At 41.9% G+C, this 12,035-nt stretch overlaps 1 protein-coding gene across 2 annotated transcripts in view; it reads right to left on the reverse strand.

Moving 5' to 3' along the window:
* Positions 1-236: 236 nt before the first annotated feature.
* LOC129688454 (neuronal acetylcholine receptor subunit alpha-7) overlaps positions 237-12,035 on the reverse strand; it is a 125,849-nt gene continuing 114,050 nt past the window's right edge. For both annotated transcript variants that reach the window (XM_055623291.1, XM_055623292.1), the window contains 5 exons: positions 10,895-11,062; positions 9,509-9,703; positions 8,501-8,587; positions 7,414-7,523; positions 237-3,220 (listed from right to left, as the gene is read on the reverse strand). In XM_055623291.1, coding sequence (XP_055479266.1) covers positions 2,702-3,220; positions 7,414-7,523; positions 8,501-8,587; positions 9,509-9,703; positions 10,895-11,062 — 1,079 coding nt within the window. In that variant the 3' untranslated portion in view covers positions 237-2,701. The remainder of the gene's footprint in view (positions 3,221-7,413; positions 7,524-8,500; positions 8,588-9,508; positions 9,704-10,894; positions 11,063-12,035) is intronic.

Here is a 12,035-nt window from a genome sequence, read left to right on the forward strand (position 1 = left end):
CAAAATGGGGAAGGCCTCTTAAAACCTAGAGGGAAAGCTTATGTTCTACAAAAGAAAACATGAATAACTAACAACATAAACTTTTATATGCCAATAAATATGCAATCAATAAATACCCTAAAAACAAATGGCAAATAAAAATTAAAACAATAATGAAATTTGTATAAAAGATATAAATATTAAAAAATTCAGATTACCAAAATATATTTGAAAAATTAGAACTTGTTCATGGTAAAATGAACTAAAATCAAAATGGTTTTTGCCTTATCATTTTTACCAGTCAGATTGGGAATGGAAAAATTAAATTTGAAAATACTTAACACCAGAAATCTGAGAATTTGGCCCTTTCACTACACTCCGAATAGGGGTATCCACTGACCAGTTTACAGAGGACCATCTGGAAAAATTTATCAAAAGTGTAAATGCACGTAGTTTTAGATCCAGTAGTTCCATTTCTAAACTGGAATTTATAAACAAAACTATGACAAAGTATGCACCAAAATGCTAACTACAGGCTGTGTATAAAAATAAAACCTGGAACTATCGTAGCTATGTGTTCACCGCTAAAAGGCTAACCCAACAAATTATGAGCCACCAATGGAGTGGAACTCTAAGCAGCTATTAGGAGGAATGAGGTAGACCTTTAGATGTCATTATGAAAAGCTGTCTAGGACAAAACACTAGGTGTCTGACACCTTTCAAGCATGAGTTCTAGGGAATCAATGACAATGTCTCTCCATGCTCTCCCCCCTCTCTGTCCATATCTTTTCTTTCTCCCTCTCTGAAACCATCCCTAGGAGAAAATGGGAGCAAGGGGAGACTGTTTTGAACCATATACATTTTCTAACTATGAGCACAGTTTTTCATCATCATTTTTATAATGACAATAATTACTCAGATAGTCAAAGCAATGCTAGGGTTCAATTTTTTAACTAACAGTAAGACACAGAGCCTGGTCTTTTGGTATCAAAATACACCTATTTGTTTCTAGTTACTTTAATCAAAAAGCATAACATCAGCAAAAAAAATCTTGTGCATCATTTGTTGATACTGTATATAACAGATGCATGCTGGAAATGATGCTGTTCTAGATGGTAGGTGCTGAAATCAACAGTCTCCAGACTTATCCACGTCACTCTACATACACTATCTGCTGCTCTATTCAGCTGAACTCATACACAAAACACACACAGGGCATACATGCACATGCCCACATACACACAGGTTACCACCAAGACTTCAGCTTCCTGCAGGAAAATTAATGGCTGGGGAAATATGAATTTTTTTTTGTTGTTCTGAGAAATCTAACCTTCCCTCATGACTCCATCTCTGGAGTCAGAAGATTAAAATTTCTGAAATCTCAAAAGCCTAGTGTAATTTTAAGCTTCAGGAAGTTCAAAAACATAATGGAGCAGGAAAATATTTTTCTTCTTGGTAAAGTATCCTTCCTCTTACCTCATTAACAAACAAGGATGTGAAGTGCAAACAGACCAGTATGAGCTATACAGCAAGACCCTAACTCAGAAGAAGAAGAAAAAGAAGATACATACAATGGCACCCCCTCATCTCCAGTGACTCCATGCATTGACCCTGAGTCAGCTATGCATCTGATTCCATGAGAAGGCAGATCCCTAGAAGCCAAATCCTCATGCTACTAGCTTGGTATCTAGATGCATCACCAGTGACATCACCTCTCTCCAGCTCTGGCTACACAGGAGCCTAGAGGGGTCTTAACTGATTCTCCATAGCTGCCACATGGGGAAGGCCTTGTGGCCTGTTCACTTGGTGGTGTCCAGCAGCATAAATGTACATACAACCTTCTAAGACTAGTGAAGTGTGCCATGTGGAGCAACTAACATGCTCTCATTTTTAAAACACACAAAAGGTTTAGGTAAGCTTCAGGTACTCCTTAGTTAACACTCAGAACTCCATTTGCCCCTTCACATTTTGCACAATCAAACAGACTCACCCTAACTCTTCTGGACACTGGGCAGAATGAAGCTTGGGGGTTACCTGAAATCTACAGGAGCCAAGACCTCCAATTTTGGCTAGGGTGAGTCCTAGTCTAGAACTGACACAAACTGTGTTCTAATTTCATTGACAGTACAGATCTAAAGAAATTAACTTGCTCAAAACATCTTTTAGAAGGCCAACTTTCTCTCTAGTATAAAGTTGTCATTAGTAAAGACAAAAAATGGGGGAAGGGGAAATAATAAGTTGAATCACAGAAAAACCAGCAGAGAAGTTTGTAGTTTGAATTAGAGTCTGCCTTCCTTTCACAAGGCAGTTGTTGAAATGGACCCAGTAAGGGCTGTTTGGCACTGGTTTCAGCCTGGGTCTGTACATAGCACAAGCAAACAGTAAACTCTTGTGGGAGCCCACGACAAGGGGCATGCAGGCATGCAACACCAGCTGGACAGGCCTCTACAGGCCAACCAGAGCTATTGAGAACTATCCTTCAGGGCTGTCCAGAGGGGGCAAAGGACCACCTAGTGCCCCTGATGAGGATGAGGATATGTCAATAGTAAGTGCAAAAAGAGTAAAAAGAAGGGTGCTGGGATCTTTTTAGTTAAAGTAACCAGGAAACAAATTCTCAAGACTGGCAGCTACTAGATACTTCAGAGTTGTTCCATTTAGCGTAATATGGGGTTAGGACCCCAATTCTCATCCTCCTTATCTGTGCATTTCCTATGCAATTATATTAAGCAAAGTCTTTGGACACAGCCTCCACAAAATTTGGTGCTGACATAAGGATGCCAATGGTGCAGATGATGGTAAAGACTGAAAAGGCCATGAGGCACAAGCGGTCCACCACGCAGGCTGCAAACTTCCACTCACTGCAGACCACTTCACTCTCATCCTGACAGCGGAAGCGGTTGGCGATGTAGCGGACCTCCTCCAGGATCTTGGCCAGGTCGGGGTCCCCATCAGAGGGGTGCGTACCATGCATGAGGTGCTCATCATGTGTTGGAGAGCAGGCCAAACGGCCACACACAACCCCAGAGTCTGGAGTTGGGGCACAGTGCATGCCCTCCAGGCCTCTGAAGCCAATGTAGAGCAGATTGCCATTGCTGGTGGGTGGCCCGGCCCCTGCGCTCAGCTCAACACTGGCCAGGCTGCAGCGGCGAGGCTTGTGCTGACAAGCAGGCCGCACCTTGTCCTCTCCAGGCCTCTTCATGCGCAGGAACCACGCACACCAGTTCAGAAGAATGATCCTGGTCTGCAAAGACAAGAGGATGTCAAGAGCAGCTCAGAGTTGATTTATAAGCTGAGCCCCACAGCAATGTGACCCCACAGTGGAAGCCCTGCTTTATAGATCCTGGGGAGAACAGGCTTCCCGGCTTCTCAGAGATTTTATGCAGCAAATCAGTTAGGAAACCTTGTAAGAATGGAGTCAAATGTGAGCTGAAAATATGATCTATGTAGGTTTAAAACTGTGGGAAGAACGTGAAGATCCCTCAGGGTAGACACACTGTATCTTCTATGAGAGAAAAAAAAAGCAGCTAGCTTGGTAAGAACGCCTGCGATGTGTTTCCTGAGCCTTTCTCTTTTACTTCTAGGGACCTGAAGATCTAATTCCCTGGCTCCCATGCAGACTGTAAGGTGCCCTGGAGGGTCACTGAAAGCCAAGACAGGCTCTGCAATGTGTCAGACACAAAGCAGACTCCCAGCTTGGAGCAACTTCAGCGTTCTAACTTCAGATGACCACATCTCTTGTGAGTCATTCTCTATCTGCAAGATTGGTTTAAAAAGTTGTACTAAAATACCAAGAGAATCAATGAGAAACAGAAAATGAGGGTGATAGCCTCTAACCAGTTTCCAGGAGTTGACACGACATGTAGTCTCCATGGATGCCAGGCAATTAAGGCAAAGGCTTGAAATAATTTGTTTTAAATGGGCTGTTGGGCCTCAGAACCCTGGGGGGGGGGGGATAGATGAGATATTAATATGGAAGACAGTTTAGGTGCTTCTTCTTTCTTCTTCTTCTTTTTTTTTTTAGTTTTTTGTTTTTTGTTTTTTTTTTGTTTTTTTTTTTTTTTAGTTTAGATGCTTCTAATCCAATTCATTGGGCTATGATGATGAGCAAGACCATGGCTGGAACAGTATGCTGAAAAGGCAGAAGCACATATTAGCACACTTCCATGAAGGCCCCTGACAAAAATGTCCAGTGCTGGCACATAATGAGTGCATGAGTGTATGGGAATGAGGGTTGCCTAAAAAAAATCATTTATTTTTAAAAAGGCTGAGAGCTATAGTTGAGTATTGAAGTCATAGTTTATCAGCCTGGTCCTTAGAGTTTTATAATTATACAGTAATTAAGTATTGGAATCTATGTCTGATGCATAGAGAAAACAGTGAAAAGTTACCCTGAGAGTTTATAGGTTTTGTGTTTTGAAGCAGCTAAAACCTCAGCCTGGACCAAAAAAAAAAAAAAAAAAAAAAAAAAAGTAGTAGTAGAAGAGGAAGAAGAAGAAAAAGAAGAAGAAGATTATTTTTCAAGACAGTCCTAGTGTGTAAACAGTGGGCCTTTTCTTAAGCCCACCAAGATACATACTTCATGTTCATCTTGACTTATGATCTCAAGAAAATTCCTCAGCTTCCCATCTGAGGAAGATACAAGTTGTGAAGTTCAAGTCTGTAGTCCTTGCTTTCTTGGCAATCATTTTTATGGCATCTTATCAAAAAAAACAGCAAAAATCAGGTCTGTAGATAGGAAGTGAGAAGCACAAAAAAGTGCAAGCTTAGGTTCCCCACAGCTGAGAAGCCTTTCACAGCTTTACTTCCAGTGGCAGACTTCACTGGGAAAAGCCCATGGCTGTAAGGACTTTTCAAGATTAGGAAGAATTAGGGACACACAGCTACCTTCTCATTTAGGAGTCATTTAGGAGACACGAAGTGAGAATAAATCCCCAATTTTACAGATAAACTGTTGCTCAAAGAAGATACTGAACTGGTTCGTGGCCAGCCCCTTACTGTGTCTACAGTGTTTGTTGCAAGCGTCATCTACCAATGGCACCCCAGGGTTCTCTTCAAAACTCTTATGACTTAGCCAACCTTCTTTCAGAAGACAGTAGAAGGCCAATGCAGTCTCAAAAGAGATCTCAAAAGAGGCTGTGAAACTATACGTGAAAGTGAACCCAGAGGCAGCTGTGTACACAAGAGCTGAGTAGGGTTGGGCATTTCCCCTGCTACAAGGGGGTCTGTGTGCCATCTGAGATTCATCTGAAACTAGTAAGGTCTATGTTACCAAGTCTGTTTTGAATTCCCCAGTCTGAATCATTAGCTTTCAAGGACAGCACATCTCCAAAGACAGAATTATCCTCTCGGTACTTATCAAACCGTGCCCATGACCTCTTCTGTTAGCCTACGGTTTTGTTGTTACTTGTGCAAATGTCACATAATGCCACTGCACCCGGCAGCAGCTTCTGCATAATAGCAACAAATCATAATAAGAGTCCCTTGGAGACTGTTTATGTTTCAGAGACACATGGAATGAATGAAAAATGTCGCATGCTTTATAAAATGAGAAATATAAACTTATGTTTTACTTGCAACCAATTGGTTTTAACAACCTTTTATTCTGAGAGGCTTTTTATCCTGATAGACAAAAATGTTCTTAATTAAGATTCTAGGAGAATAAAGTGGTACCAGTCCATTAAAAATGGTTTTGTGTCTCTGCGTGTCAGTTCCTGTATCTTCTCACCAGCCAAGATACTTAAAGAAGTAAGTATGAGTGCATTTTTTTGTGTTAGCATAAACACTAGAGGAAAAATAAGAAATTAATTAAAATGGTTATCAATATTGGCGGTTAAAGGGATGGAAGTAAAATGGGAGGCAAACTTCCTTATGTATAACACTGATTTTACTCTTGCTTTTGAAACAGGTGTGTGCAATATGCTTCAAATGGATGGACAGGCAGGAAGCCACGTAAGTCACACCTAGCTTATTTTACCCTAGTATACCACGATGCTAATAAAGAGGGAAATAAATGTACCTCAACTTTGCAACAGGCCTGGTAATCACTAAAATAAGCTTCATGGATGGCAACAAGAGCATCTGAGACATAAGCAGCAAGGCTAAGCACATGCTGAGCTGGGACTACGAACTTTATGTGGGATTTTTATTATGCATATAAGGCAAATAGACCCAAAGAACTAATGCTTTCACAAGGCCACTGAAACATAAAAAAGGCCCTTGTCTAAGTTAATATACTATAAGGCATTCATGATTAGGCCATGTAAGGTATTTAAGGTACAATGGCTGTATTCAGAAGGTTGGAAGCCTACTGGGGATCTACATGCATCATTTGCCATATTCTGTGTTTGGCATGTGGGTGATTCCTAATTTTCTTTCTGGGACCTGAATGGGTCATCAGACATGCCCCTGTTGGGATGGAAAGGGATGTTCTTAGACAGGAGGACAAGGGATATCTGCAGGGCTCACCTGCAGATATGGTGAGGACTCAGGTTAGCTCCCCCTCTACTTTGGGCTATATTCTGGCAAGGTGGGAAAATATATGGGCTCAGACTAAATTCTAGTCAAGGTCTCTGTGCATCAGCAAAGTGTGGAGCTTTAGATACTGGGTCCTGAAATGCCTTGGCAGATGAGCATCAGCAGCTAACAGTGATGCTTACAAGCACAGGAAAGTGATGATGTTCTCTGGGCTGAGGGCTCATCCATTTCCTTTTGTTCTCTCTCTGCTATCCACTGGGGACTATTCATCTTATGTCATGGGTTTGGATAGAAATTTGACCCTCTGCAGTAATGGTTTCTCCCTAGTTAATTCTAGTAAACATACATTGAAAAAAAGTTTAGGAAAAACAAAACCTGAATGTGTACTGATCGTGTTCAGATATTTTTCTTATATTATTCCCCAAACAATAGAGCATAAGAATGACTGGCATGGCATTTACACATCAGTATACAGTAGGTCATCTGGAGATGATCCGCAGTACACTAGAGGATGTGGACAGGTTCTGTGCAAATGATACACCATTTCAACAAGGAGTGGGGGCATTTTCAGACTTCTCTGTTGTCAAGAGTTCTACATCCAGTGACCCGTAGATACCGAGAAACTCTCATTCTGGTTCTTATTCTTTTTACTCCTCAGTCTGCTGTGAATTTCCAACCACGGTGTTTCATGGCCACTCTGCTAGTTCCTCCAACTGCTACACTGTACTCCTCAATGGACATAGGGAGGGAGCACTCTTAAAATGCAACGCTAGCAGAATACACAAGCAGTCAGTGTGTAGCCCTGATCTGGAATGTCAGTGTGAAACCCTGCCACCGCGCTATACCATCCTCAGATGTATACTGAGGGATGAAGACTGTTTAGGGGTACTAGACATTAGAAAACAGCAAGAAGTCCCTCTTTCATGGAGAGCTGAAACTCTACAGAGGCACAGGACATACCCACTTGGGCATTTTGCCTCCATCGGGGTCATGGTGGTGATATCTCAGCACAATCACTGTCACCACCACAGACAGGCCCACGATGATCATGGTGCTGGCGAAGTACTGTGCTGTAGAGAGAACAGAGGCAGTGTGAATCTTGGGGCCCCAGCAGCACCTACTAGGATTATGTTCTCCTATCAGGCCTCACTAAAAACAAGTGGTAGCCTAATACCCCCACTTCTTGTAGGAAAGGAACAGCATAGACCTCAAAAATTTCAATCTCTACCATAAAACAGAAGTGATAACTCTCCCACTGAAGCCTAAAATTCCCTCACAGGATACAGTTCCCATCCCCATGACACACAGGACTAGGAACTAAGCCCTGGCTACAGCCGTGAGAACTGAAAATTAAACTGGACACAGCATCATTTACATAATCACCCTTGTTTCCATCTAGGAAACTATATACAGATATGGGGGTCTTCCTATTTCTGTCCCTCATCCATGGGCCTATCCTAGATAAAACATATCTGTTCTACTCCCATTTCTCTAAACACACAGTAAACAATATCTAGGTAAAATAATAAGTCTCTAATTGTAAAATCTTTGGGTCTAGAGAAGAAAGTATGATTGGGGGGAGTACAGCACCCACCCATATGCATGGCTGTGCACATGCACACAAGTGTGCACGCGCGCGCGCGCACACACACACACACACACACACACACACACAGATAGACCTCTCTCATTTTTTGAGATGGTTCATGCTATGTTTCCGTGGCTAGTCTTAAACTCCTGCATCCTCTAATTTTCCTGCTTCAGCATCACAAATACTGAGTCTACAGGTATATGCCACCATGAATGGCCTTTTTTTTTTTTTTTTTTTTTCAGTTTAAAGGCAAGTCACAAAATTGGACATCTCTTTCTTTTCCCTCCAGCTTGGGCCTAGGTATGAGCCATGGTGTTTTGCAATAGTTGCAATAGTAAGTCATGTCCCCACAGCAGAGGACAGAGGGGTAGAATAGATCCTCAGGGCCTTAAAGGACGTGTTCCTCCTCCATGCACCTCCTGGGAAATCCTAGGCACACTTGAGCCCTTGCCTTACCTATCAAGGGCACGGAATCAGATGTTGCAGGCATGATCTCAGCCACAAGAAGCATGAAGACAGTCAGAGAAAGCAAGACAGTTATTCCTGAAACAAAAATGTGAGGAGGTCCTTAAGCAGAAGAGAAAACAAGGTCAAAATTCCATTTCATATGAGCTTTCTACACTAGCTTCAAAGCACTAGGTAGATGGCTGATGCTAAACCATAAGTCCCATGGTTTCTATACATATAGGCATATGCATTTTCTAGGTATGGTCCCTGTCACATCCCAGAGCCCAAAGGAACCTCTAGCAGAGGCAATTTTAGAAACCACAACTTGGAGAGAATCGACCAGCATGATTACTTCTCAAGGACTTTAATGCATTAATACTAAGAAGCAGTTTTACACAGCAGGATCAGGAAACCATGTGGCCAAAGACTTAGTTTCATTCAGGTCTTGACTTTGCAGCTTAATTAGATATGCGACCTTGGGTAAGATATTTAACATTCTAAGCCTTATGCTAAGAAAGCTTGTGGAAGCTTTCTTCAATACACTAAATATGATTTATTTAGTAATTTTTTTATATAAGCAGCTCATTTTACCATTCAAAACTTCATTTTTCATATCTTCACAGAGAAGTAATTACAAGGAAATGCATTTCTATGGTAACGCGTACAATAATTTACAAATGCAAGCTGATATTATATAAATGTGTCTCCTATCCATAATGGAGGTGGGTCAGTTGGCACTGAGAAGCTGGGTGGGTGGCAGTGAGAAAAAAACAGCCCATCAGGGTAGAAGTGATCTGGTCCTTCACTGTATCCTGTCTTCTTCACAAGAACATGGAATCCCTGGATCTTGACAATTCTCAGAAAGGCATCTGTCTCCTAAAGAGCCAGAACCAGGAGTTTCTGAAGTTGTGAGGCTGATCCCGGAACAGAGGTCCATGTGTGGTAGGTCACAAGGAACTCCTGTATAGTGCACAGTGACCTGCAGAGCCAGCCTCAGTGAAGGACCTGGACACTTACCAAGGGAGATTTTCTCCCCAGAATCTGCAGGGAGCAAGAACACCAGCAGAGCCAGGGCTGAGATGAGCACGCAGGGGATGAGCAGGTTGAGACCATAGTAGAGCGTCCTGCGGCGCATAGTTACTGTATAGGTAACATCTGGGTATGGCTCTTTGCAACACTCATAGAACTTCTCGTTCCTCTTGCCGGGGATTCCTGAATAGGGTGCCAGAGAAAGGAAGTGGGTCATCAGAAGACACAATTGTCTTTTGTTGCCACATGTGTACTAAACAGGACCACACGCCTAAGAAGGTGGGGGTTGGGCATCTGAACACCCTTACTGGTATGCTGCAGCTGTTAATCAGTATCACAATGATACCAGCAAACTAGGAGAAGCATTTTACAGCATTACAGATGCAATTAAAAGCAGGTGCCACAAAATGGTGTTTCTGTCAAAGATGGAAAAAATACACAATGGTGAGCCAATATCATTGTATCGTTTACTGATTTCTGCAGCTGTCTCACTTTGTATAGCATAAGTGCATTCTATGATGCTCTCGCAATAAAACTGCATAACGACACTTTTAAGAATGTATACATGATTGTAAGCGACTCATTAATAATGGTTTGAACTTAAAATAATGCAATATAGGTTCCCATCGATAAAACAAAAAATAAAAATGGCTACAGAGAGAAAAATCAAACTATTTTTCTAAGACCTGAGAGATTTGCCAACAGGTGGTAAATTATCATGCAGGTATCACGTCAGGAAGTGTGTCTGTTAGAAGGAACAATTTCTCAGACTCTCACATTACTTCACAAGATTAAGATTACTAGAGTGATCAGTTTGCTCCCTGGCCTACACAGGCCAATGGACTCCGGAAATTTACAACTATGCTGATCCACACCATTATCAAACTACGCACCTCACCCTGTGTATCCTCCTACCCCACAATAAAATGTCACATGCACTTTTTGCTTTAAAATTCAAAGTCCATTCCCTCCCAGCAGAGCACTGACTTGATGTCTAGTTGAACATGTGCCTCCCAATATGAAATTTTCTTCTGTGTCCCAAATACTGCTGTTTTGTACTTCTGGGTGAACCCCACTTGTGATTTTCTTCATTCACATCAACAGCAAGGTGCTGTCCAACCATACTACAGGACTGGAATGGATCCCATGAGCAAAACAATCTGCACTAGGACTGGTGATTTAACAGGCCCCACCATGACTGTTTGCTGCATTTGCTCATTGTTTTCTGCTTCTCATTCTAGGGCTCTTGGGACAGGATGGAAAAGGCTGCCAAATGTAACAAATGAAAAGAACAGAAATCCCCAAGTCTTTTAGCTCACACAGGTAGAATGCACCTTTCTTCTGGAATACAAAGTCTGTTTTTGCTGGCCTTACCCATGAGGTCCCATTCTCCATTGGGAATATAGCTGCTGATATCTGCCTCCTGCATCTGCAGGTCCAAAGACCACCCACCATAGGACCAGGACCCAAACTTCAGTTTGCACTGCTGCACATCAAAAGGGAACCAGCGCACATCAATGTAACAGGAGCTCTTGAATATGCCTATGAAAGGATGGGAAATGATCAGAAGACTGAAATGAAGCCAATTATAATGGGTCAAAATACAAAGCAGTTCCTACAGCCTCTTTCCTCCACCCCTGAACTCTTGCTAGACCTACCTAGAACAAACCGGGGTGCTTCCCCACACATGGTTTTTTTTTTCTTTTGCAAAAACCTCTAGAGTAGCTCAGCCAAAGCTTTATTGCTTTTCCAAATTAAAATACAGTGATAGTCTCTGTTATATGAGGCTTTTCTCATGAAATTGTGCAAATAATTAATTATAAACTTTATTTGCAATGGGCACATTCAGACTCTAAGCAATATGTGAAAAAGAAAGGATGTAATCAATCTCATAGAAGTTGATACAAATGATGAACTTAGAAAGGAAACTGGAAAGGCGCGTGAGGATGGAATATGGTATAAGATTAAAGAGAGAGTTTGGACACAAAGAAATATTCCACTGAAAGAAGTTAGAATTTCCAGAAGCAGGTTTCGCAGAAGGTCATAGTGCAGAGACATTTTGAGCCCTGGGCTCTTTCCTGCCTACAGTTGACTGGATTGTCCTAGAAGGTACAAAGGGCTGAAATATCCCAGTTCTAGTGGGGCAAGGGCAACACATTTCACGTTTATTTGACTGAATTAAAAGACTGAATGGAGGAAGGAACTGAAAGGCTCCACACATCAAGCTCCATTACACACCCATGCTGAGAAATCATAATACGTTGTCCCTGGAGGTACTTTCAATATGATTTAGAATCCCAGATACTTGGGGAAATGAGGAGTGAGGATGACAAGTTCAAGACCATCCCAGGCTTTGTAGTGATGCCCTGTCTCAAAAGAAAAAGCAGAAAGATTAGGGATATACAGCTCTGCAATAGACTGCTGACTTAGTGTGTATGAAGCTCAAAATCCAATCTGCAATACTATAGTGTGTGTGTGTGTGTGTGTGTGTGTGTGTGTGTGTGTGTGTGTGTGT

The sequence above is a fragment of the Psammomys obesus genome, unplaced genomic scaffold (genome assembly GCF_907164565.1).
Source record: "Psammomys obesus unplaced genomic scaffold, mPsaObe1.curated_primary_1811, whole genome shotgun sequence".
Taxonomy (NCBI): domain Eukaryota; kingdom Metazoa; phylum Chordata; class Mammalia; order Rodentia; family Muridae; genus Psammomys; species Psammomys obesus.